The sequence below is a fragment of the Myotis myotis genome, unplaced genomic scaffold (genome assembly GCF_014108235.1).
Source record: "Myotis myotis isolate mMyoMyo1 unplaced genomic scaffold, mMyoMyo1.p scaffold_m19_p_10, whole genome shotgun sequence".
Lineage (NCBI taxonomy): Eukaryota > Metazoa > Chordata > Mammalia > Chiroptera > Vespertilionidae > Myotis > Myotis myotis.
The window spans coordinates 41,392,287-41,414,696 of NW_023416314.1; the positions used below are offsets into that span (position 1 = coordinate 41,392,287).

The 22,410-nt window shown below is 40.3% G+C and overlaps 1 protein-coding gene across 17 annotated transcripts in view; it reads left to right on the plus strand.

The window, feature by feature from the left end:
• Nucleotides 1-22,410, plus strand: part of STIM1 (stromal interaction molecule 1) — a 227,183-nt gene that overhangs the window by 151,926 nt on the left and 52,847 nt on the right. For all 17 annotated transcript variants that reach the window (XR_004970392.1, XR_004970393.1, XM_036325164.1 and 14 more), the window contains one exon: nucleotides 12,827-12,941. Coding sequence is in view for 15 of the 17 variants with exons in the window: in XM_036325164.1 (XP_036181057.1) it covers nucleotides 12,827-12,941 (115 nt within the window). In the remaining 2 variants the exon portion in view is untranslated. The remainder of the gene's footprint in view (nucleotides 1-12,826; nucleotides 12,942-22,410) is intronic.

Consider the following 22,410-nt stretch of genomic DNA (forward strand, 5'->3'; position numbering starts at 1 on the left):
AGAATCCTTTGTAAACTATAATGCAGTGTAAATTTCAATAGCAGGTATTGTGCAGCTTCTCCTCTTTTCCTCTCAGTGCCCAGCAGCATCAGGCCCTCCCAGGTGTAGATCAGGTAGGCATTCACCCCAGCAGAGTGGCTTTTACTGGGTGAGAACCCTGCCTTCTTTCATCTACCCACGTGGAATCTTGAGGAGGAGGAGCTAAGTTTAGAAGCTACTGGGACTCAGAGGCTGAGTGCTGGTTCTTTCAGGATACACCATTTTCCACAGTATGAGCCCTCTTGCCCAGGGACCCACATTCAAAATAGTCAAACATGAAGCACCTTTTACATATAGGCACTGTGAAGGACTGTGCCTTAAATGATTTCATTTTCTCCACTTTGGAACTCTGGGGTATCTGCATTTTATAGGCTCAAGGGGACATAGTGAGTATGTGGCAGAGATGGGATTCGAGTCTGTATCTGTGACATTCTTTTTCCTGTATGTCACTTCACAAGCTTTCTGCTGTCTGTGACTGTAAGAAGCTTCATGATTAGTGGGAGTGAAACACACTGAGGGGGTGGGCAGAGTGGGGCTCTGTCTTACCTAGGTGCTCTCAGTATGTCTAATTGATCTTTGTGTCCTTGGATCCCAGCACAGAACATGCCACAAATTAACTGCTCTATAAAATTTGTTGTGCAAATGAATGAATAAATTCTTCTTAATAATGGCTTCTAGAACTCCAAATGTCTTCACTACACCCTTCTGCCTTCTTTGTGGTGCTATGATACTCTAATTGGAGATTTTGTTCTTGAGGACTGTTTTTGAGGTGGGGGGGGGGGGGTATTGCTTAAATTCTTCCTCTAGGAGTTGATTAGCAGCTAGGAGGTTGTTGTTTTTTTAATTTTTTTAAATATATTTTATTGATTTTTTACAGAGAGGAAGGGAGAGGGATAGAGAGTTAGAAACATCAATAAGAGAGAAACATCAATCAACTGCCTCCTGCACACCCCCTACTGGGAATGTGCCCACAACCAAGGTACATGCCCTTGACCGGAATCGAACCTGGGACCCTTTAGTCCGCAGGCTGACGCTCTATCCACCGAGCCAAACCGGGTAGGATGAGGTTGTTGGTTTTTTAAATATTTATTGTTGAAAGTATTACATAGGTCCTCCTTTCCCCCCATAAACCTCTTCTAGTCCACTCCTGTCCCTCCACCCCAGACCCTCACCACGCCCTTGTCTGTGTCCATGGGTTATGCATATATGCATACAAGTTCGTGGGTTGATCTCTTCCCACCCACCCTCCTCTGCCTTCCCTCTGAGGTTCAACAGTCTGTTCATGCTTCTATGTCTCTGGGTCTATTTTTGATCATCAGTTTATTTGGTTCATTAGATTCCACATATAAGTGAGATCATGTGATACTTACCTTTCTCTGACTGGCTTATTTCACTTAGCATAATACTCTCCAGGTCCATCCATGCTGTTGCAAATGGTAAGAGTTCTTTCTTTTTTATTGCTGCGTAGTGTTCCATTGTGTAAATGTACCATAGTTTTTTTATCCACTAGGGTGCATATATTCTTTCTGATAAGTGTTTCAGGCTTCTTAGGATAATTCCTAGAAGTGGGATGACTGGGTCAATAGAAGTTCCATTTTTAATTTTTGAAGAAACTCCATACTGTTTTCCACAGTGGCTATACCAGTCTACATTCCCACCAGCAGTATACTAGGGTTCCCTTTTTCTTTACAACCTTGCCAACACTTGTCGTTGGTTGATTTGTTGATCATAGCCATTCTGACAGGTGTAAGGTGATATCTCATTGTCGTTTTGATTTGCATCTCTCAGATGATTAGTGACTTTGAGCATTTTTTCATATGTCTCTTGGCTTTCTGTATGTCCACTTTGGAGAAGTGTCTATATAAGTCCTTTGCCCACTTTTTAATTGAATTGTTTGTCTTCCTTTTGTTAAGTTGAATGAATTCCCTATATATTTTGGAGATAAGGAGCTAGTAGGTTCTTAAAGTGGGGCATGAATTTTTTTCTTTTATATATTTTGTTCCAAAGCCTACCCTCTCACTTTCCAAAAGTGAGTGGTATTCACAAAGAACACATGGTGAGCCCTCAACTTTTTAACCATGTTTTTTGAAGTTGGTGTTCCTTTTTGGCAATGGAATCTAGAAGGTTTTTCTGCTGGTGAGTGCTTGGCTGGGTTTGTTTCCCAGGGTCTTAGAAAGCCATGCATAGGGATGGTAGGATGGGGAACAACTGAGAGGCTGGGCACATTTTTAGTATTTTTCTATTTCTCTTATAGTATATTAAATCTATTAATATTTAGGAAAACTTAATTTACACATAGGAGAGCTTATTTTATGCCACCAAAGCTGTAAAGTTTATTTACAGCTCTGGCAGGTGTGACTCAGTGGTTAGAGCGTCAGTCCACTATTCTAAGTTCTTTTTGTAAATTAACTCGTTTATAATAACCTCAAATGATGGTATTATGAAGTTTTATATTACATACTATTATCTCCATTTTACAAATGATGTGCATGATACACTGAAAGTAACTGGTGGAACTAGGATTCAAACCCAGGCAGCATGGCTCTTGAATCAAACTCTGAACCATTATGCTAACTGAATCCAAGCCAGTGTAACCCTCTGGCCCCTAACTGACTATCTTTATTTTAGACTGGCCAAATATTTGGAAATCTTTTTCTTCCTCCTATGAAGTAACAGAATGTGCATTGACTAGTAGTTGTAAGCTAAGCACTGCTCGGTGTTGTAGGGAAAACTCAAGTGAGAGACATTCATTTAGTTATTTAATAACCACATATCCTGCTCTGTGCCAGGCCCTATGCTTGGAGGTGAGGTGAGTTTATGGAGCTAAATCAATTATTCATTTGGGTGTCCCAAAGAATATGCAAGATGATGGGTAAAGAGATAAATGACAAATAAAATACTTTCTATATTTGAGTTGCTTAGGAAAGTAAGAGGGGTGTAATTAAATAGAAGTTATATTATGATGGGATAAGTATTGTTATAGATGTGTTCCCTGAGACATGAGAGAACAAATAGGATAGCACAGTTCACTTGCTTGGGAGAGGTCTGGAAAACTTCACAGAGGCAGTGACTTTTTCTTTAGCAGATAAAGAGAGGGAGAAAACATTTTATATGGAGCACCTTATGTAAAGGTATAGAGGTATAAATAAGCATGGTTTGTTCAAGGAGCCTGAAGTGGCTTGATGTGTCTAGAGCAAATATTGCCAAACTTTTTTTATAAAGAGCCAGACAGTCAATCAATAGTTTAGGCTTTGCTGGTCATACAATCTCTGTCACAACAACTCAACTTTGCCTTTCTAACACGAAAGCAGCTATAAACTATATATAAATGAATGAGTGTTGCTGTTTTCTAATAAAACTTTATTTTCAGCTCTGGCAGGTATACCTCAGTAGTTAGCGTGTCAGCCCACTCACCAAAGGGTTGTGGGTTTGATTTCCGATCAAGGGCACGTACCTGGGTTTTGGGTTCGCTCCCTGGTTAGAGCACCTGCAGGAGGCAACCAGTTGATGTGTGTTTCTCCCCTCCCTCCCTCTCTCCCTGTCTGAAAGCAATCAAAAAAATATCCTCAGGTGAGGATTAACAACAACAAAAATACCCAGAAAAACTTTATTTACAAAAATAAGTAGTAAGCTGGATTTGACCCATAACCATAGTTTCCTGACCCTTGGTCTGGAGTGTAGGTATCAGGTAGGGAAGGATAGTGACCAGGAAGTTAGTTTATGGCCCAGATTGTAAAAGGCCTTGAATGCCAGGCCAAGAAGCTAAGGCTTTATCATGTAGGTAATGGGGAGCCATGAGATTTTAAGTAGTTGCTTTGGTATAGTTAGATTTGTACTTTACAAAGGTCATTCTGGTGACTAAGTGGCAGAAGTGAGACTGATGTACCAAGGTGAGTGAGAAATGGCTGTCCTTTCCCTGCCCTTAAGTAGTAGTTTATCTCACTGGAGACAGATTCACCTCTAAGACATCCATGTCCTGGCACTATCTATAGACGTCATTCAGAGCTGTTGCAGCTAAAATGTGGGCTCTTGCTAGATATACAAGAGGTGAATATGAGTCAGGAAGCTTCTCAGGTCTGGGACATGTGTCTTATGGCTTCTAAATATGTATTGTGTGTGTTGGAGGGGGGGGAGTGGGAGTGGAGGTGGTGAGGTTTGGTTTGGGAGACATGGAAGGTGAGCAAGTGGGGAACAAGGTGGGAAAGGGTAGGGAGGATTAAAGGGTTCTAAGAACCCAAGAGACCTGCCCAGATCCTTGCACCCAAAGATATGTTACTCCTCTTCTGGCTTTATATCAGTGAATTCTGTTCACTGATAAAACTGGCTGGGCCTGTTTTGTGGGGACTATAGAGATATGTCTCCTTTCTTCACTGCTCTCACCCACATTTCACTACTGCTTAACACTTGGGATGGGTTGCATGCTTTGTGCCATCACCAGGAAGATCATTTTTCTGAACTCATAGAGCTAAATATACTTAGAGACAGCTGTTCTCTTGGCTCTTCAGAGAGCTATTAACTTGAAGTTCTAGCCAATGCTGCATTCCCTATGGTAAGCCAAGACTTTTAGGGAGCCTCCTTAGAACTCCCTGAGAGAAGAGCTGCTTGTTCTGAGTCTGAAATAGTAAATCCTCATGGAGCCAAATGTTGCCTCTTTGGTTTTGTTTTTGCTTTTTGTTGCCTTTAAACTTGGTCTTAAATAAGACTTTAGCTATTAGCTGATGTAGGACAGTTTTAGAGTAATACGGTGGTAATGCCCATCTCAAGTATATTGAACATTGGAGTTCTAGTCCAGCACTATGTTCTTGTATGCTATGTTTATGGCTGGGTAACTGGGACCTTCTATCAGAGGATGTATAGCAAGCATGTCAAACTCACGGCCCATGGGCCACATGCGACCCACAACAAATATTTTTGCGGCCCGGCCAATTTAACGGTATGTAAGAATGTTTTAATAAAAATTTTGTAACTTAATTTTTACAATATCCTGTTATACATAATTATCAATAACAAACTACAACGTTCCTTAATGACTGATTACTATAATCATGTTGCATTCATTTCCCTTACATGCAGGTGCACCATTTCTCTCCATTAATATTAGCAGTGAATATTTTAGCAGCTGATTGCCAGGTCATTAGTCTTGTATTGACTTGCTTGGTGTATGCAACAGGAAATATTTCACTTTTGGAGAACAAGAAAAAATAGGTTTATTTGTGTTACGCTTATTAATTTGTGCAGTTATTCAGTGTCTGGTAAGTTAATGTTTAAGAAAAAATATTAAATTTTATTAAAATGTTCTGTTATTTTATGTTAATGATTACTCATTTATTTCAGCCCTTTGTATTCAGCATGTCTCTATCAAAATAAACCTACGTTTCTATGAAAATTGAAGCGTTTGTTTTTTTGCGGCTCACATAAACTTAAACCTTCTTTATTTGGCCCGTGTTAACCTTTGAGTTTGACATGCTTGATGTATAGTTTAGTAGGGGAGACAGACAAATAACAAGACTAATAAGGGTATACAAGGTGGCTGTAGGAACACAGAAGAGTCACCTTTGATCAGGAAGTTTTTTCTCTTTTATATCCTCATCTCACCCTTCTTACAATAATAATCACAACTAACATTCTGGTTGTACTTTAAAATCTACAGAGTGGCTGAAACCGGTTTGGCTCAGTGGATAGAGCGTCGGCCTGCGGACTCAAGGGTCCCGGGTTCGATTCCGGTCAAGGGCATGTACCTTGGTTGCGGGCACATCCCCAGTGGGAGGTGTGCAGGAGGCGGCTGATTGATGTTTCTCTCTCATCAATGTTTCTGGCTCTCTATCCCTCTCCCTTCCTCTCTGTAGAAAATCAATAAAATATATTTAAAAAATATATACTTATAAAAAAAAATAATAAAATCTACAGAGTGCTTTTGTGTACATGAGGAGTCACAAGCTCCATGCCTCTGAGGGGCTGGGGGTATCATAACTGAGTAATATGGACTGTACAAATGCACATACATAAATCTGTGAGTGCGGGAGCTGTGGCAAACTAGAGAGCACATGCCACTTTAGAAGGAGATGACTGTTGCTCAGCTCTGGCAGATTGTCACCAGGTAGATATGTGAACCTAGAAGTGCCAAGGGGGAAAGGTCTTAAGGTCCTCATTATTTCAACACCAACTCCCCCACTTCCAAGCTGCCCCAAATTACAATATGGACAGTTGATTTTTTTAATTTTAAGTAAAATGTGAATAAAAACATCTTCATAAAACATTGCATTTTAAAATTAATTTGTAATGAACGATATATATAAAAACAATGTGTTGGCTATGCAAACACTACTTTATGACAAATCCTTTAGCCACCACCCTCTCTTCTAATAAAATTGCTGCTCATAAGTCTCAAGTCTCTTCTATATAAAATTCTAAAGTTGTTAGTGGAGCTCAGTGCTCCTAGATCTTTTTTTTTTCCCCCAAAAGTGCAAGATAGACAATGGATTTTAATGTATTGGAAAAAAAAGTTATTGCTGTGGCTTCAGATCCCATAATGCAGATAATCTTTCAAAAAATACAATCTGATAAATTTTGGTGTAGTATCAAGACAAATATCCACAATTGTCTGAAATTACTATTAAAACACTCCTCTCCCAACTTTATCTGTGAGAGGTCATATTTTATTCAACTATTTCAACCAAAACAACACATTAAAATAGATTAAATATAGAACTAAATATGAGATTATAGCTGTAATGTATTTGGCCAGACACTAAACATATTTACAAAATGTAAAACAGTGCCATCCTTCTCCACAATTTTTGTTTGGAAAAATATACTTTTCATAAAATATGCTTTTTATGCTACATATAACAGATTTGTTATTAGATATTTTGATTTTTTTTTTTTCTTTAACTAGCCTGGAAAGCTGGCCTTTTTTTTTTTTTTTGGTAAAGGTTTTTTATTTTTAAAAAGGTTCAATTTATAAAATGCTCTGAGGGCCATTAAAAGATACATCCAAAGGCAGTTTATGACTTCTGTAAACAGATTCCATTTAACCCTTCTCACACACAAATGAGAGGGATAGTTAGCCTTCATTTTGAGAGGAAAGGGCTCAGAGAGCCTTGGGATATATTTTAAAGAGATAAATCTGTAATCCTTAAAAATTTTTAGTTTGATTTATGCTTTTTAATATATTTTTTATTAATTTCATAGAGGAAGGGAGAGGGAGAGAGAGATAGAAACATCAATGATAAGAGAGAATCATTCAACAGGTTCTTTATAGTATACGTATCCTTTTTTGGTCCTCTTAGGCTCTAACCCAGATCCTCATAATCTACACTGGTCTCCTGGCTATTCATTGAACATACTAAGTATCTCCTTGCCTCAGGGCCTTTGTATTTGTCATCCCTATTCTCAGGATACTCTTCTTCCAGTTATTCTGCCTGCTTTTCTCCAACATCTCCTTCAGATATTTGCTTAAAAGCCACTTTCTTAATGAGACTTTCTTTGACTCCTCTATTTAAAATGACAAACCATTAATACCACTACTCTTAGCATTCTTTATGCTTTTATTCTTGCTTTAAATAAATTATTGTCTTTTTTACCCAAATAGGATGTTAGTGTTACTGGTCCAAAGTTTGTGTGCCCAATGCTTTAAAAGACCCAAATTCAAAATGTCAGTTTGGAGTAAGAAAAGGTTTATTGATTGAGAATGTGCCATTGAGCAGATAGGAGTCCTAAACCTCAAATCCATCTTCTTTTGTTTTATTTGTTCTTTTTTAATTTTTTTCTCTCAAATCCATCTTAAGAAAGTACAGAGTTCAGGCTTCTTTTATATCAACAGAAGGGAAAATGGGAGGGGCTGTTTTTGTAAAAACTCAAGCCCCAAGCAGAATTCCTCTCATGATTAGTATGTGTAAAGCAGGAGCTATTAACCTAAGGGCCATGGGAACAACAGCAGGTTTGAACAAGCTGGGGTAAGAGAGAGTGAGCACTTCACTGTTCCGTTGGCTCAATGAAGACAAAAATTTCTATGTGCTGTTTACTAACTGCATTTCTAATGCCTGGAACTATGCCTGGCACATAGAAATCTTATATTTGTTGAATAAATGAATACATTTATGTCTCCAGACTGGCTGTCTCAGACTGCCTGTGACTGTGTCTTCGCTGAGATGTCTCAATGTCTGTGTTTAAGGTCTAGTGAACTCATCACTTTAGGTCCCCAGTGAGAACAATTAGACTCTCAATAAAATTAACAACATTGAAATAGAAGAGCCAAGGGATGATGGGGCCCAGATATTGGAAAAAAACTTTTTAAGTATAAAGTAAAATAAAAAGTATAATAAAATAGTCAAATGTTAACACAAAAATGGAAATATGGGTTAGTACAAAAGAATGGAGAACCTAGAAATATATCCTATATGTAAGGGCTTAATTTATTATTAAATCACTAGAGGCCTGATGCACGAAATTTGTACAAGAGTAGGCCTTTGCAGCAGTGACGGCTGCCTGGATCCCTCCCTCGCAGCCACAGCGGCTGCCTCCATCCCGCAGCTGCAGCCCTGGCTGCATCTGGAAGGAAGGATGTCCGGTCTAATTAGCATATTATGCTTTTATTATTATAGATGTTTTTCAAAACGGAATGGAAGACAAATAATTTAACAAATGGGGTTATAATAACTGGATGGCAACTTGGGGAAAATGTTAAGGTTCACAACTTTTAGCACATAATAAATTGAATGTCAGATGGCCTAAAAGCTGAGAGGAAGGGAGGAAGGGGTCTTCAAGCTACAGCCCGTGGGCCACATGCAAATACAAATATTGTATTTGTTCCCGTTTTGTTTTTTTACTTCAAAATAAGATATGTGCAGTGTGCATAGGAATTTGTTCATAGTTTTTTTTTAAACTATAGTCTGGCCCTCCAACGGTCTGAGGGACAGTGAACTGACCCCCTGTTTAAAAAGTTTGAGGACCCCTGATCTACACTAATAAAAGACAAAGATGCTAATTGACTGTACCTTTGCTATGCCCAAGCCACGCCCACCAGCTAATCAGAGCGACTATATGCAAATTACCCCAACCAATATGGCGGCCGGCAGCCACGGAGCTGGAGCAAGCAGGAGGCTTGGTTGCCCGGGCGACAGAGGAAGCCAAGCTTCCCGCCTGCCCTGAGGTGGCTGTGGCCTCTGCTCATGGCAACAAAGTTTCAATTATAGAAGACAAATAAATCCCAGATACCTGCTTCCAGCCAGCCTCCACTGGGAGCTTGGGTGGCTGGGGCCTGTGGCCAGCCTGGAAACAGCCATCAGCCCCTCACTCAGGATGGCCACACCCTCATGGGGTGAGGGTCCCCCTGGGGAGCTTGGTCAGCCTGCAAACAGCCATCAGCCCCTCATCCAGACTCGCCAGGCACCCCAGCAGGACCCCCCACCCTGAAGGGGCTGTGGCCAGCCTGCCAACAACCATCAGCCCCTCACCCAGGCTTGCCAGGCACCCCAGCGGGGACCCCCACCCTGAAGGGGCTGTGGCCTGCCTGCAAACAGCCATCAGCCACTCGCCCAGGCTGGCCACACCCTCATGGGGTGAGGGTCCCTGCTGGAGGACTTGACCAGCCTGCAAACTGCTATCAGCCACTCACCCAGACTGGTCAGGCACCCCAGCAGGACCCCCCCCACCCCCACCCTGAAGGGGGTGTGGCCAGCCTGAAAACGGCCCTCAGCCCCTCACCCAGGCTAGCCAGGCACCCCAGTGGGGACCCCCACACTGAAGGTGCTGTGACCAGCCTGCAAACAGCCATCAGCCCCTCACCCAGGCTGGCTAGGCACTCCTATATAATAAAAGGGTAATATGCAAATTGACCCTAACAGCAGAACGACTGGGAATGACTGGTCACTATGACACACACTGACCACCAGGGGGCAGATGCTCAATGCAGGAGCTTCCCCCTGGTGGTCAGTGCGCTCCCACAGGTGGAGCTCTGCTCAGCCACAAGCCAGGCTGATGGCTGCCAGTACAGCGGTGGTGGTGGGAGCCTCTCCCACCTCCTCAGCAGCGCTAAGGATGTCAGACTGCAGCTTAGGCCTACTCCCTGCTGGCAAGTGGACATCCCCCAAGGGCTCCTGGGCTACCAGAGGGATGTCTGACTGCCAGCTTAGGCCCAACCCCCCCAGGGAGCGGGCCTAAGCCAGCAGATGGTCATCCCCCGAGGGTCCCAGACTGCGAGAGGGCACAGGTCAGGCTGAGGGACCCCCACCCCCACCCCCAAGTGCACAAATTTTTGTGCACCGGGTATCTAGTTAAAAAATAAAAAAATACTTTAAATAGCTTATTTTCCTAAGAATTGACAAAATCTCCTTGCTCTGGGATCTTCACCATGTGACCTACTTAATCTTTATTAAAAAATAGCTTTTGCCGAAACCGGTTTGGCTCAGTGGATAGAGCGTCGGCCTGCGGACTGAGGGGTCCCGGGTTCGATTCCGGTCGGGGGCATGTACCTGGGTTGCGGGCATATCCCCGGTGGGAGATGTGCAGGAGGCGGCTGATTGATGTTTCTCTCTCATCGATGTTTCTAACTCTCTATCCCTCTCCCTTCCTCTCTGTAAAAAACCAATAAAATATATTAAAAAAAAATAGCTTTTATCAACACTTTTAAATGAGAATTGGGGAGCTGGAGAACCTAACCCTCTGATGTCAGAGGTACTTTAATTTAGTTGTGGCGAGAGGGCACAAAGAGCAGTTAACCCGTGTACTGTATGTGAACATTGCTTTCACCATCTTACCTAACCAGAGATCTTGATTTCCCTACATCATTCTAGCCTCCTTTGAGGTATAGCTGACCATACCCATATGCCAGGTAGTTGATAGAATATGTTAGAGCTGCACTCTAACATGTAGCCATTTAAATCTAAATTAATGTTTTAAAATTTCCAGTTATTTAGCCATACAAGCCACATTATGAGCGCTCAATAGCCATATGTGCCTAGTGCAGTGGTCTGCAAACTGTGGCTTGGCAAACCGTGGCTCGTGAGCCACATGCGGCTCCTTGGCCTCTTTAGTGTGGATCTTCCACAAAATACCGGCTCTTCCACAAAATACCGACTTCTGCGCATGGGCCACGAAGTTTCAATTGCACTGTATGTGCGCGCCCGCCTGTGGTATTTTGTGGCAGATCCACACTCAAGGGGCCAAAGAGCCACATGTGGCTTGCGAGCTGCGGTTTGTCGACCACGGGCCTAATGGCAACTGTTTAGACAGGACAGATATTGAACATGTCCATCATTGTAGAAGGTTTTATTGGACAGTGCTACATTATAGTTCTTGTGCATAGTAGGCTATACTCTGACTAGGTTGAGAATGCTCCATTGTGGACTCTCTTCAAACTTCTTGCCTAGGGTCATTAAGCCCAGCTGTCTCAATGTCTGCAAAGCCATAAATGCTTGTTTATGGTTCCAGGGAATCTGGGACCATACTGGCAATCATCTGTTCATTTAGTCAACAACATTTATTGGCATTACTCTGGGTTCAGGCCCTTTTCTGAACCCCAGATAAAAAAAGATGGAGAGGAAGACATTTCCTGAAAATCCTACTAAAATGTGCTTTTGTGAGAGTAATGATCAGAATTGCACATGTCTTTGATGTTTGAGGCTCGGTGGAAAGCAGTGATCAGTGTTCAGTCCTTTACATACTAATGAGGTTATAGGGATCAGGCTGATTGAGTATTCATGAAATTAATTACCAGTTAAATTTCTAAAAGCTAGAAATTAGAAATATGGGTTAGTACAAAAGAATGGAGAACCTAGATTCCTTTTGTTTTTCTTCTTTCCTGTAGAAGTATATTATGAAAAGAAATCTAGGTAATTAAAGGACAGCATATGCAGTACAGGGGGGAAATTTGGACTGTAAAACCAGATATCTTGGGTTGAAATACTAACTCCATCACTTATCAGCTATAACCTTGAACAACTGTTTCAGTAATGTAATGTTGTATAACAAACTTCCCCAAAGCTTAGTGGCTTAAAACAACAACATTTATTTTGGCATGTATTTGCAATCTGGGTATGACTCAGTAGGGACAGCTCATCTCTGTCTACTTGGCCATCAGGTGAAGTAACTCAAAAACTGGGCTTCCCTGGCTGGTTAGAACATTGGTCTGAGCACCAAAGGGTCACAGGTTTGATTTCCCGTTAAGGGCACATACTTGGGTTGCATATTCTTGCAGGTTCAATCCCTAGCCCCAGTCAGGGTGCGTGTGGAAGGCAACCAGTCTATGTGTCTCTCAGCTCTCTGTCTCCCTCCCTTCCTCCCTCCCAGCAAATAACTTAACCTGTCTAAAGAAACTTAATGTGATTTGGGGCCAACTGCATTATGTTTGAGAATATTACTGTTCTCATTTGTAAAACAGATATGATAATTCATTAGTTGTGAGAATTAGATGAGAAAATACTGTAGAATTTCTTAGAATATTGCTTAATGTATAATTAAGTGTTCAAACATTGTTAATTCTTTCTCCCTTCTTTCCTCTTCTGGCTTATTGAATTCCAGTTAACAATCATTTATTATCTTTCCATGATTAAAAAATGAAGAAATTTCCTACTCATATTTATTTTTTCAAGTGAAACATATTACAAAAAAGAAAAGGCTATCTAGTTGGAAACTAGGACATAGGCACATGGAAGGATACATGAATGATGTGATACACTTGTGCATTGGGTAGAGAGGGTGTGCTGTGGATAGCTCAATGACCTTTATGGCTATCTTGGTGGGCTGGCTCCTAGGTATCTCTTGTGACTTGTGCACTTTTTCCTTGCAGTTCCTGAGGGAAGACCTCAATTACCATGACCCGACGGTGAAACACAACACCTTCCATGGTGAGGATAAGCTCATCAGCGTGGAGGACCTATGGAAGGCCTGGAAGTCCTCAGAAGGTAATAGGCAGCCTGGTTGTCCATCCTAGTTGCTGGCAGATTTAGAGAAGAGAGAAGAAGATAGGCAGCAACTTGGCTTTAAAAGGACATGAGTATGAAATGCTTAGTAAAGAGCAAATTATTGAAATGTTTCTATATACAGTCACTAGATAAGAATGAATAGTCATTTGCTGGGAATGGGGGAAGGTGCTCCAAACAGAACTGAGGTAATTCTTCACTGGAATTATAATTGAATTCAATCCTATCCCTATCCTTCTCCTCAATATTCCCCTCCACCCCCAGTTTCTGCTTCTTCATCTCCAGAGATAGGGAGCTTGCTGGCCATTTGAGGCAGCCCCTTTCTTCTATAGCTTCCCATTTGGTCCCAGCTCTGCTGAGTCTTAGATGATTCAAAGATTGGAAGAAAGATGGTCTCTCCCCTGAGTCTCCCTTTTTTAGGTTAAGTAGCCCTAGTTCTTTGAAGAAAAAATGTTTTATCAGCCTCCTCCTCATCCTGGGTTTCCTGCCTGTGAACATTATTGTTAATGTCTTTCTTAGATCAGAGCTACTAGAGTTGCATACAGTCCCTCTGGTAGGGTTTGATCAGCACAGAGTGGAGCAGAACCATCAGCTCCTCAGTTCTGGACCCTGTGTGTCTATTAGTACAATCTGATTAGATACTGGCCCTTCAGCAGTCATATCATTCTGCTGACTCATGTTGAACTTATTGAATAAAAACTTTTGATCTTTTTCATGTGTAAAACCACTAAACCATGACTATTATTTTTTCTGTAATATTTGCTTCAGAATTCTGAGTGGAAGAACATGTCTAATTGTGTGAGACTTGACAGGGAAAGGAAAAACAGGACTTCTCTCTGTTTTTATGTGTGGCTAGAGCTTCTTTTGATACCAGTAGAATTGGAAGCAATCTCTTCCCTACTGTTAGGGTAGGTGTTGATACTAAGCGGATTTAAACATTAAGTGACCTCCAGGGTCCCTGGTTTTGCAGATGAGGAACCTCAGGCCTAGATTTATAAAATTACTATTTGTTGTCATGCATTTAGCTAATAGTAGAGCCAGGACTTAGACTTGGTCCTCTGTTCTCTAGGCCAGTGCTTTTCCATACCATCTTGGTTGAAAGCACTGGCCTGGTGGTAGAGAAGACCAGTTTTGGTAGGAATTAGGTAGTTTCTATTTCTGCTTAAATTATTACGCTAGAATTATTGAATTTTAGATCTGGAAGGGATCTTCTAAAATATAGATTGAAAGCATTAAATTTGAAGTAGACTTATATTCTAATCCTGGTTCTAGGATGGGCAGGCTGATAGTTCTTATTAACTCTGTGTTTTTATCAGTTTAGAAGAAGCATAAATTAGTTATATGGACAGCTTCTTGGAAATCTTTAGAAGCTGAGTTCATGGTGGAGGCTTTTTTGTAATAGCTCCTTAGAAACTCAGGCTGTCTACTGATGAGAAATCCATCAGTGAAATTATCTTTGGAATTATACTAGCACTGCCAGGAAAAATCTCCTATTACTACCGTGTAATTTTAATTTACTTATTTTTCTGTACTAACATGAGGACATGGCGCCTGGGTTTCAAGAGTGGGTTTCATAAGTAGGAACTTAGAATGAAAGATGGCAGGGAGAACATTCCTGACTCATACAGAAGTAGCTGGCAGGAAAAGAGATCAAGAAAGGGCAGAAACAGAGGGACTAAATAATAAAACTAGAAAACAGCCCAAGACAATTTTCTAGTAAGAAGTTTATTTATGGACTTAGCAACTATTTGAAATACTTCCAACTGTGTTCTATATGACAGGAAGATAGACAACAATGAAGTGAGTTTTCACGAGTTGGTCCCCATTACTGATGAGCAGAAAAAAACATTTCAGTTGTAAATAAAAATTACTTTTAGATCATAATAAAGAATTTAAAGCATTTAATTGAGCAAAGGAAGCTGCAGCCTGGGAAACACAGATTCAGGTAGCAACCTAGATTATGTTCCTTGGAGACAAAGATGAGGCTGCCTTTTATTGTGAAAGTTCCACCCCAGGTTCCCATTAGATCTATTTTATGTACATGAGGTATCCAAATTATGCAGTTCTGATTAGACAGGGCAGGTCTCAGTCTTTTGGTAGAAAGAGGAAACCAGGGTTTACCTGCAGTTATTGACTCAGATGATGTAAGCAAACGGGGCAAAGTGTGGGAAGCTAAGAGTTCATTTTGAGGTTCTTCCCCATACACAGAGTGCCTGAGAAGTCCCTGTCTGAAAATGGCCATTAGGGTTTTTATTATTTATAAAGTTTGGGCCCTCAATTGACTATGAGGAGCCCATTTCCTCAGATAAATTTCCTCTCAGGGTTCACATCAAATTAATCTTTTTTCTTAGGGTCCACACAATGCACAGTGTTGAAGTTCGCAGCTAAGCTGAGAAGTGATATATACTAGGATGTACCATTAGGATTTGCTAATCATATGTCATGCCTGGTGGTTTAAAAAACTAAAAGCGAGAATCTTGTATACTATTTCTCACAACAATTTGCTTCATTATTTAGAGCAAGGCCCCCAATCTCGTTGGAATGATGATTTCCAGAGCTACAAAAAGCATGTAATTCTGGCACTGGCTCAAACTGGCTGGTCTGAGTTTCACTAGATAATGTAGATAGCAGCAGTGTTGATTTATGTTCAGAACATTAGTTGGCCAATGTCAGTACCATCGATGTGATTAGTGTTGTTAAGATTTCTGACTAATGTTAAGAGCCAGTCTTTTCTCTGTGTTATTTAAATTTTAGCAGGAAAGCCTGGTGATCTCTACATTAGCCAACTCTGGACTTTTAATAATAGAAACAACAACTCAAAAATGACTCTAATGTTTATGTATTGTTTAGTATGTGCTAGACACTGTTCTGAGTGCTTTACATATTGTAACTAATTTATTTCTCTCAAAAATATTATGAAGTGTAAACACTATGATTTAGAATTTAGTATATTTCCTCATTTCCATTTACAGATGAGTAAAATGAGACAGAGAGCGTGATTAAGTGAAATAATGTAATAAAGCCTGGCCAGTGTGGCTCAGTGATTGAGCATTGACCCATGAGCCAGGAGGTCACGGTTGGATTCCTGGTCAGAGCACATGCCCTGGGTTGTGGGCTGCATCCCCGTTAGGGAGCATGTAGGAAGCAGCCAACCAATGCTTCTTTCTCATCATTGATGTTTCTATCTCTCTCTCCCTCTGAAATCAATAAAAACATATTTTAAAAAAAGAAATAATGTAATGCAATTCTGTTACTAGTTACTTAGAGTTAATGCTGACTTCGTAATTTAAGGGCCCAGGCCCCAACAAGACTGCCCTTACTTCAGATACCAACCAACCACAAGCTCTGGGTGTTTCCAGGCCACCTGTGCTCTGACCAACTAGCTATAAAATTAGGGGTTTTCCACTATCCCCTCATGTTTGATAATTTGCAAAATCAGCAATTTTCAACTGGTGTGTTGAAAGAATTTTTAAAACATGCAATAAATGACAATTTAGTCAGGGGGACTGACCTATTTTCCCTTAGATTGTCAAATTTAAAAAATGACAACAGCAAACACAACAATAGCCGTCTGGTGTGAATGAATCAAAATTATACCTTTGTGTGTGTGTGTGTGTGTGTGTGTGTGTGTGTGTGTGTATGAGACCGGCAAAACATATATTTTTTGGTGTGCTGCAGAATTTTAGTAGTTTATGTGTATGATGAGATGAAAAAGGTTGAAAATCGCTGTACTAAATGATTCACAGGACTCAGAAAAGTGCTATAAATATGATTTAAGTTTTACTACAAAGGATAAAAATTAGGACCAGCTAAAAGAAGAGACCAATAAGGCAAGGTCTGCCAGGATCTTGAATGTGGAGTTTCTGTGTCCTCTCCCTGTGGAATCAGGACATATCATCCTTCTGGTCCATCAATCATTAATGTGATTGCTAACCAGAAAGCTCAACTGAGCCTCAGTGTGCAGAGTTTTTATTGGGGTCCTATTGGATAGGCATGGTTGATTGACCCATTGGCCACATGATGGAAATCAATCTCCGCCCCATTTTTCTCCCTAAAGGTTGGGCTGATAACACCTGGCTCAACCACTGAGCTATACCAGCCAGGCATAGTCTACTTTTATTTTATTTTTTAAAAATATATTTTATTGATTTTTTACAGAGAGTAATAGAGAGTTAGAAACATCGATGAGAGAGAAACACTGATTTAGCTGTCTCCTGCACACTCCCCACTGAGGATGTTGCCCACAACCAAGGTACATGCCCTTGACTGGAATCGAACCTGGGACCCTTCAGTCTGCAGGCCGATGCTCTACTCACTAGCCACACTGGTTAGGGTGGCATAGTCTACTTTTAAAACATATTATTATACCTTGTTTCATAGTATAAAAACTTTACAAAAGTGTATTTCCATTTCTTCCCTCTGAAGTCAATTGTATGATTTGCCTCATTTGTTTACCGTCTCTCAAAGATTACTGTCCATTGTAGGCTGATCTCCAATGTCTTGAAAACCATTGTTTTATATGTTTTGTTCTTTTGTTTTAGTTTCAGGAGGGGGATGGTAAATTCTATTCTTGTTACTTCATCTTGTCCTGAACCAGAAGTCTTGGCTTAATCATCTTTTGCTTGGATGCTTTCATACTATTCTTCTTGGCCCAGTCTAGCTCTATTACAATCTATTCTATAACTGGTTCCAGAGACATCTTTCTAAAATAAATACCTGACTAGGTCTCTGCTTACATTTTTTCAGAGGCTTCCTATTTTCTTTTTCTTTTTAAATAATGAAACAAACATGCTAGGACACCAAATTTCTGGGTGGGAGAAATATTCTTAAATGGAACCTGCACAAATAAAGATATTGCTAAAGATGTTACAAGTAAATTCCAGTGTAATCACAATATAGTAATTATATATTATTTTGAGAAGATAAATATTGGCTTTCCTGTTGTTCAGGTAACACTTGAGTTTGTGTAGAATTTATAGTAAAGCTTAGATCACAATTGCTGTCTCATTTGGGATTCAACAAAATAAGCTAATGCAAGCTCAGTAGTTGTTGATAAAAGAAATTATTACAGAAAATGACATTGCTCTTTTTTTTCATGTTTATTCCTGAAATGTCAGAGCATTGAAGTTAAATGTCCATTTGTAATCTCAAAATAAATTAACCTCAGTTGGGTTAAAAAAAAAAAAAAAAAAGATCAATATATACATATAAATAAAAATCTGGTGATCTTCTTTTATAACTTAAAAGTTTCCTTATGTCATCTTGATACACCAAGGTTGCGGGTTTGATCCCTGGTCAAGGCACATACAGGAATCAACCAGTGAATGAATAAATAAGTGGAACATCAAATCGATGTTTCTCCCTCTCCCTGCCCTCCCCCACTTTCTCTCTAAAAAAACAAAATATTTCTTTATATTGTAATATTGTGGGTCTCCATATTGTCCCCCAAAATTTCTGTTTCTCTCCTATGATTTGTGCAAACATGCTTGCATAAAAAAAACAATTAACTGAATGACTTCTATATACTAGGCATTGTGCTAGATTAGTTTAGCATAAGAGACCCATCTTATTTCTGTGACTCACTTTTTTTGTTGTTAATCCTCATCTGAGGATATTTTTTTCCATTGATTTTTAGAGAGAGTGTAAAGGAGGAGGAGAGAGAGAGAGACACATTGATTGGTTGCCTCCTGCACTCCCCCTCTGGGCCTGGGAATGAGTCTGCAACTGAGGTGTCTACCCTTGACTGGAATTGAATCCACAACCGTTCAGTTAGAGGGCTGATGCTCCAACCACTGAGCCAAACTGTCAAGGGCTCACTTACTTTCTTATTTTCTATTACTCTATCACATCTCTTTCTCTGTAACTGCACTGATTTATCAGCAGTTACTACAATATGTCATTTTCTTTCATTCCTTGATGCTTTCATATATACTGTTCCCCCTGCCCTTGCTCCTTTGTTGATCTGGTTAAATCCTACTTGACAATTAAGACTCAACTTAAATATCCCCTTCTTTAGGAAATCTTCCCTGGAAACCACAGTCTAGGTTAGGTGCCGCCTTCTGTGCTCCCATAGTCTCTTACTCTTATCTCATTGCAGCACTAACACATTAATTACAATGATCTGTTCCCCTACCTGTTTTCCCACCACACTGCTTGAGAGCATCACCTTTTATGATTCTACTGGAGGCCAGGTGCATGAAATTTGTGCACTGGGTGAGGGGTGGTGTCCCTCAGCCCGGCCTGCGCCCTCTCATAGTCCGAGACCCCTCGCTCCTTACCACCCGCCTGCTAGCTGCTCCTTACCACTCAGCTTGCTGTTCCTTAGCACTGCTGCTGTGCTTGCTAGCCGTGAGCCCGGCTTCTGGCTGAGCAGCGCTCCTGCATTGAGCGTGTGCCCCCTGGTGGTCAGTGCACATCATAGCAACTGGTCATTCCACTGTAATGATCGCTTAGGCTTTTATTGTATAGCTGCCCCAACACTTAGCACAGGGCCTGGTCCAGAGTAGGGATGTGGAAGACAAAAATTTGTCCTTGGCTCAACCATTGTGCAACCTTATACAAATCGTTTGGCTTATTCAGTTCCAAAGCCTAGATTCTCTTGCTACTCTGTAGCCATGTAGACCTGGTTTTTGCCAGTTAGCCTAGGGGACCCATCACATGAGGCCTAGGTCCAAGGGCCAGATTCTTTTTGCAATGATGATTCAGGGCTTGATATTGACATCATATTAGAAAATGAAGATCTCTGCCTCACTCTAGGTACAGATAACAAGCTGCTAGTAAGAGCCAGGAGACAAACCATTCAGAGAGACAAACCAAAGGTTTAGGTCACAAACTATCTTTAGGGAAGACCACTTTGGTAAGATTCTAAAGGTGTCTTGGAGTGCTCTGTATCCAGAGTAGCCAGATAAAAAGCTAGGTTTTAGATGGCTTTTTTTGACTCACTATGGTTGTTAGTCACTTACTCCTTTCTCCCACATCACCCCATATATCCTTCTGACCTAGCACCTGTCATACTGTATTATATATTTTCTTATATGTCTCCTTCTTTAGAAGGGAGCCTTTTATAATGGAGATCATGCAGATTGATTTCTGTATCCAGTAATTCACCCAGTACCTACTAGATTAGAAGCCAATGAAAGCTTGGTGAATAAATGAATATATGAATGGTGAAAATAATAATACGTAGTTAATATTTGTGTAGCCAAAACCGGTTTGGCTCAGTGGATAGAGCGTCGGCCTGTGGACTGAAAGGTCCCAGGTTCGATTCCGGTCAAGGGCATGTACCTGGGTTGCGGGCACATCCCCAGTGGGAGATGTGCAGGAGGCAGCTGATCGATGTTTCTAACTCTCTATCTCTCTCCCTTCCTCTCTGTAAAAAAATCAATAAAATATATTAAAAAATATATATTTATGTAGCTTTTATGTATGGTAGGAGCTTCCCATATCTTCACTGTACTCTTATGATGTGAGCACTCTGATTCTCGCCATTTTATAGGTGACAAAAAATAAGACACAGAAAGGTTAAGTAACTTGCTCATGGTTTTTCATCTAGTAAGTGGCAGATACCAAATTCAAACCAAGGCACCTGATTCCAAAGCCCACATTATTATTATTATTATTATTATTATTATTATTATTATTTTTAACCCTTACGCTAGAATATATTTTTATTGATGAGAGAGAGAGAGAGACAGAGAGAGAGAGAGAGAGAGAGAGAGAGAGAGAGAGAGAGAGAGAGAGAAAGAAAGAAAGAAAAGAAAAAAGAAAGAGGAAGGAAGGAAGGAAGGAAGGAAGGAAGGAAGGAAGGAAGGAAGGAAGGAAGGAAGGAAGGAAGGAAAGAAAAGACAGAAAGAGGAAGGAAGGAAGGAAGGAAGGAAGGAAGGAAGGAAGGAAGGAAGGACGGACCATTGATTGGATGTGGAAACACATCCCAACCAGGGAGCTAACCTGTAACCTAGGTATGTGTCCTGACCAGGAATCTAACTAGCAACCTTTTGGTGTATGGGAAGATGCTCCAACTAACCAAGCCACCTGGCCAGGGTCCAAAGCCCACATTCTTTTTTTTTTTTTTTTTTTAAGATAAATCTATGTTTATTGACATGGAAATATAGCCAACACATAGTAAGTGGAAAAAAACAAAGAGCAAATTCTAGAAGATACATTTTTCCTATTACTCATGTAAACATGGAAAAGAAAATTATTATTATATATTCTGCACACAAAGATATACATATATAAATACATTGAAAAAGGACTGGTAGGAAAATTGATAAACAATCATCTTCAGAAGAGTCCACGATTGGGGGAAGGAAATCAAGAGAAACACAAATGTATTCATGTTTTCCTTTTTCTCCAAGATTCAGTTAGGAATATTTACAAATATTCATAAGAGTTGAACAAAATGTAAAGACCCATAAACCCACCTAGATTCTCCAGTTTAACACTCTTATTATACATATTCACCATTTATCTAATTTTTTTATGCATTTTAAGTTGCAGATGTCAGTAGACTTCACCCCTAAACACTTTAGCACGCATATTAACTAAAATTGAGAAAAATTACATTAGTGAAACATACAATTCTCTAATGTACCAATAGGCGGCTTCTGACAAATGCATTCACTTATGGTTCAACCCCATCCCAGTCAATCCCTGTGCCTTAAAGGCAAACACCAATTTGGGCTTTTTTTCCATCATAGGTGTTACTTGTTTTAGATTTTCACAAGTGAAATCATATAGTATGTATTCTCTTTGGTAAAGCTTTTTTAAACTAAGTTGTCCAGGTTTTGTGTTATCTGTAGTTAGTTCCTTTTTACTGTTGAGTACTATTCTATTGTGTGGACATACCAGTTTGTCCATTCTTCTGCTGATTCAGGACACTTGGGCTGTTTCCAGTTTGGAGCTACTATGAATATTTCTATACAAGTATTTTAGTGGATATATGTTTTCATTTCTCTTGAGTAGACACACGTAGGAGTAGAGTTGCTGGGTCATGGAGTAGAGGTATATTTACTTTTGTATGAAACTGCCAGACCTCTATCTAAAGTGGATACAGCAAGTATTATATTTTAGAAAGTATTACAGTTAATTAACAGTGGTTACCAAGGGTAGAAGCTGAGGATGACAACAGACTTACTGATTATCCACATCTGTATTGTAAAAATCCAAACAATGGTATTAACTTTTGTTATATGAAAAGAACAAAGCCAAGAGTCCACATTCCACGTAAGACCAGTTCAGGCTTCTGAGGTCAGCCCAGACCACTCTTAAGTTCTAAAGCAGAGGTCAGGAAACCATGGCTGCTGCTTGTTTTTGTAAATAAAATATTGAGGAACAGCTAGGCCTATTCGTTTATATATTGTCTGTGGCTACATTAAAGCTACAATAGCAGAGCTGAGCAGTTGTCACAGACACCATGTGGCTGGCAAAGCCTAAAATATTATGTGGTCCT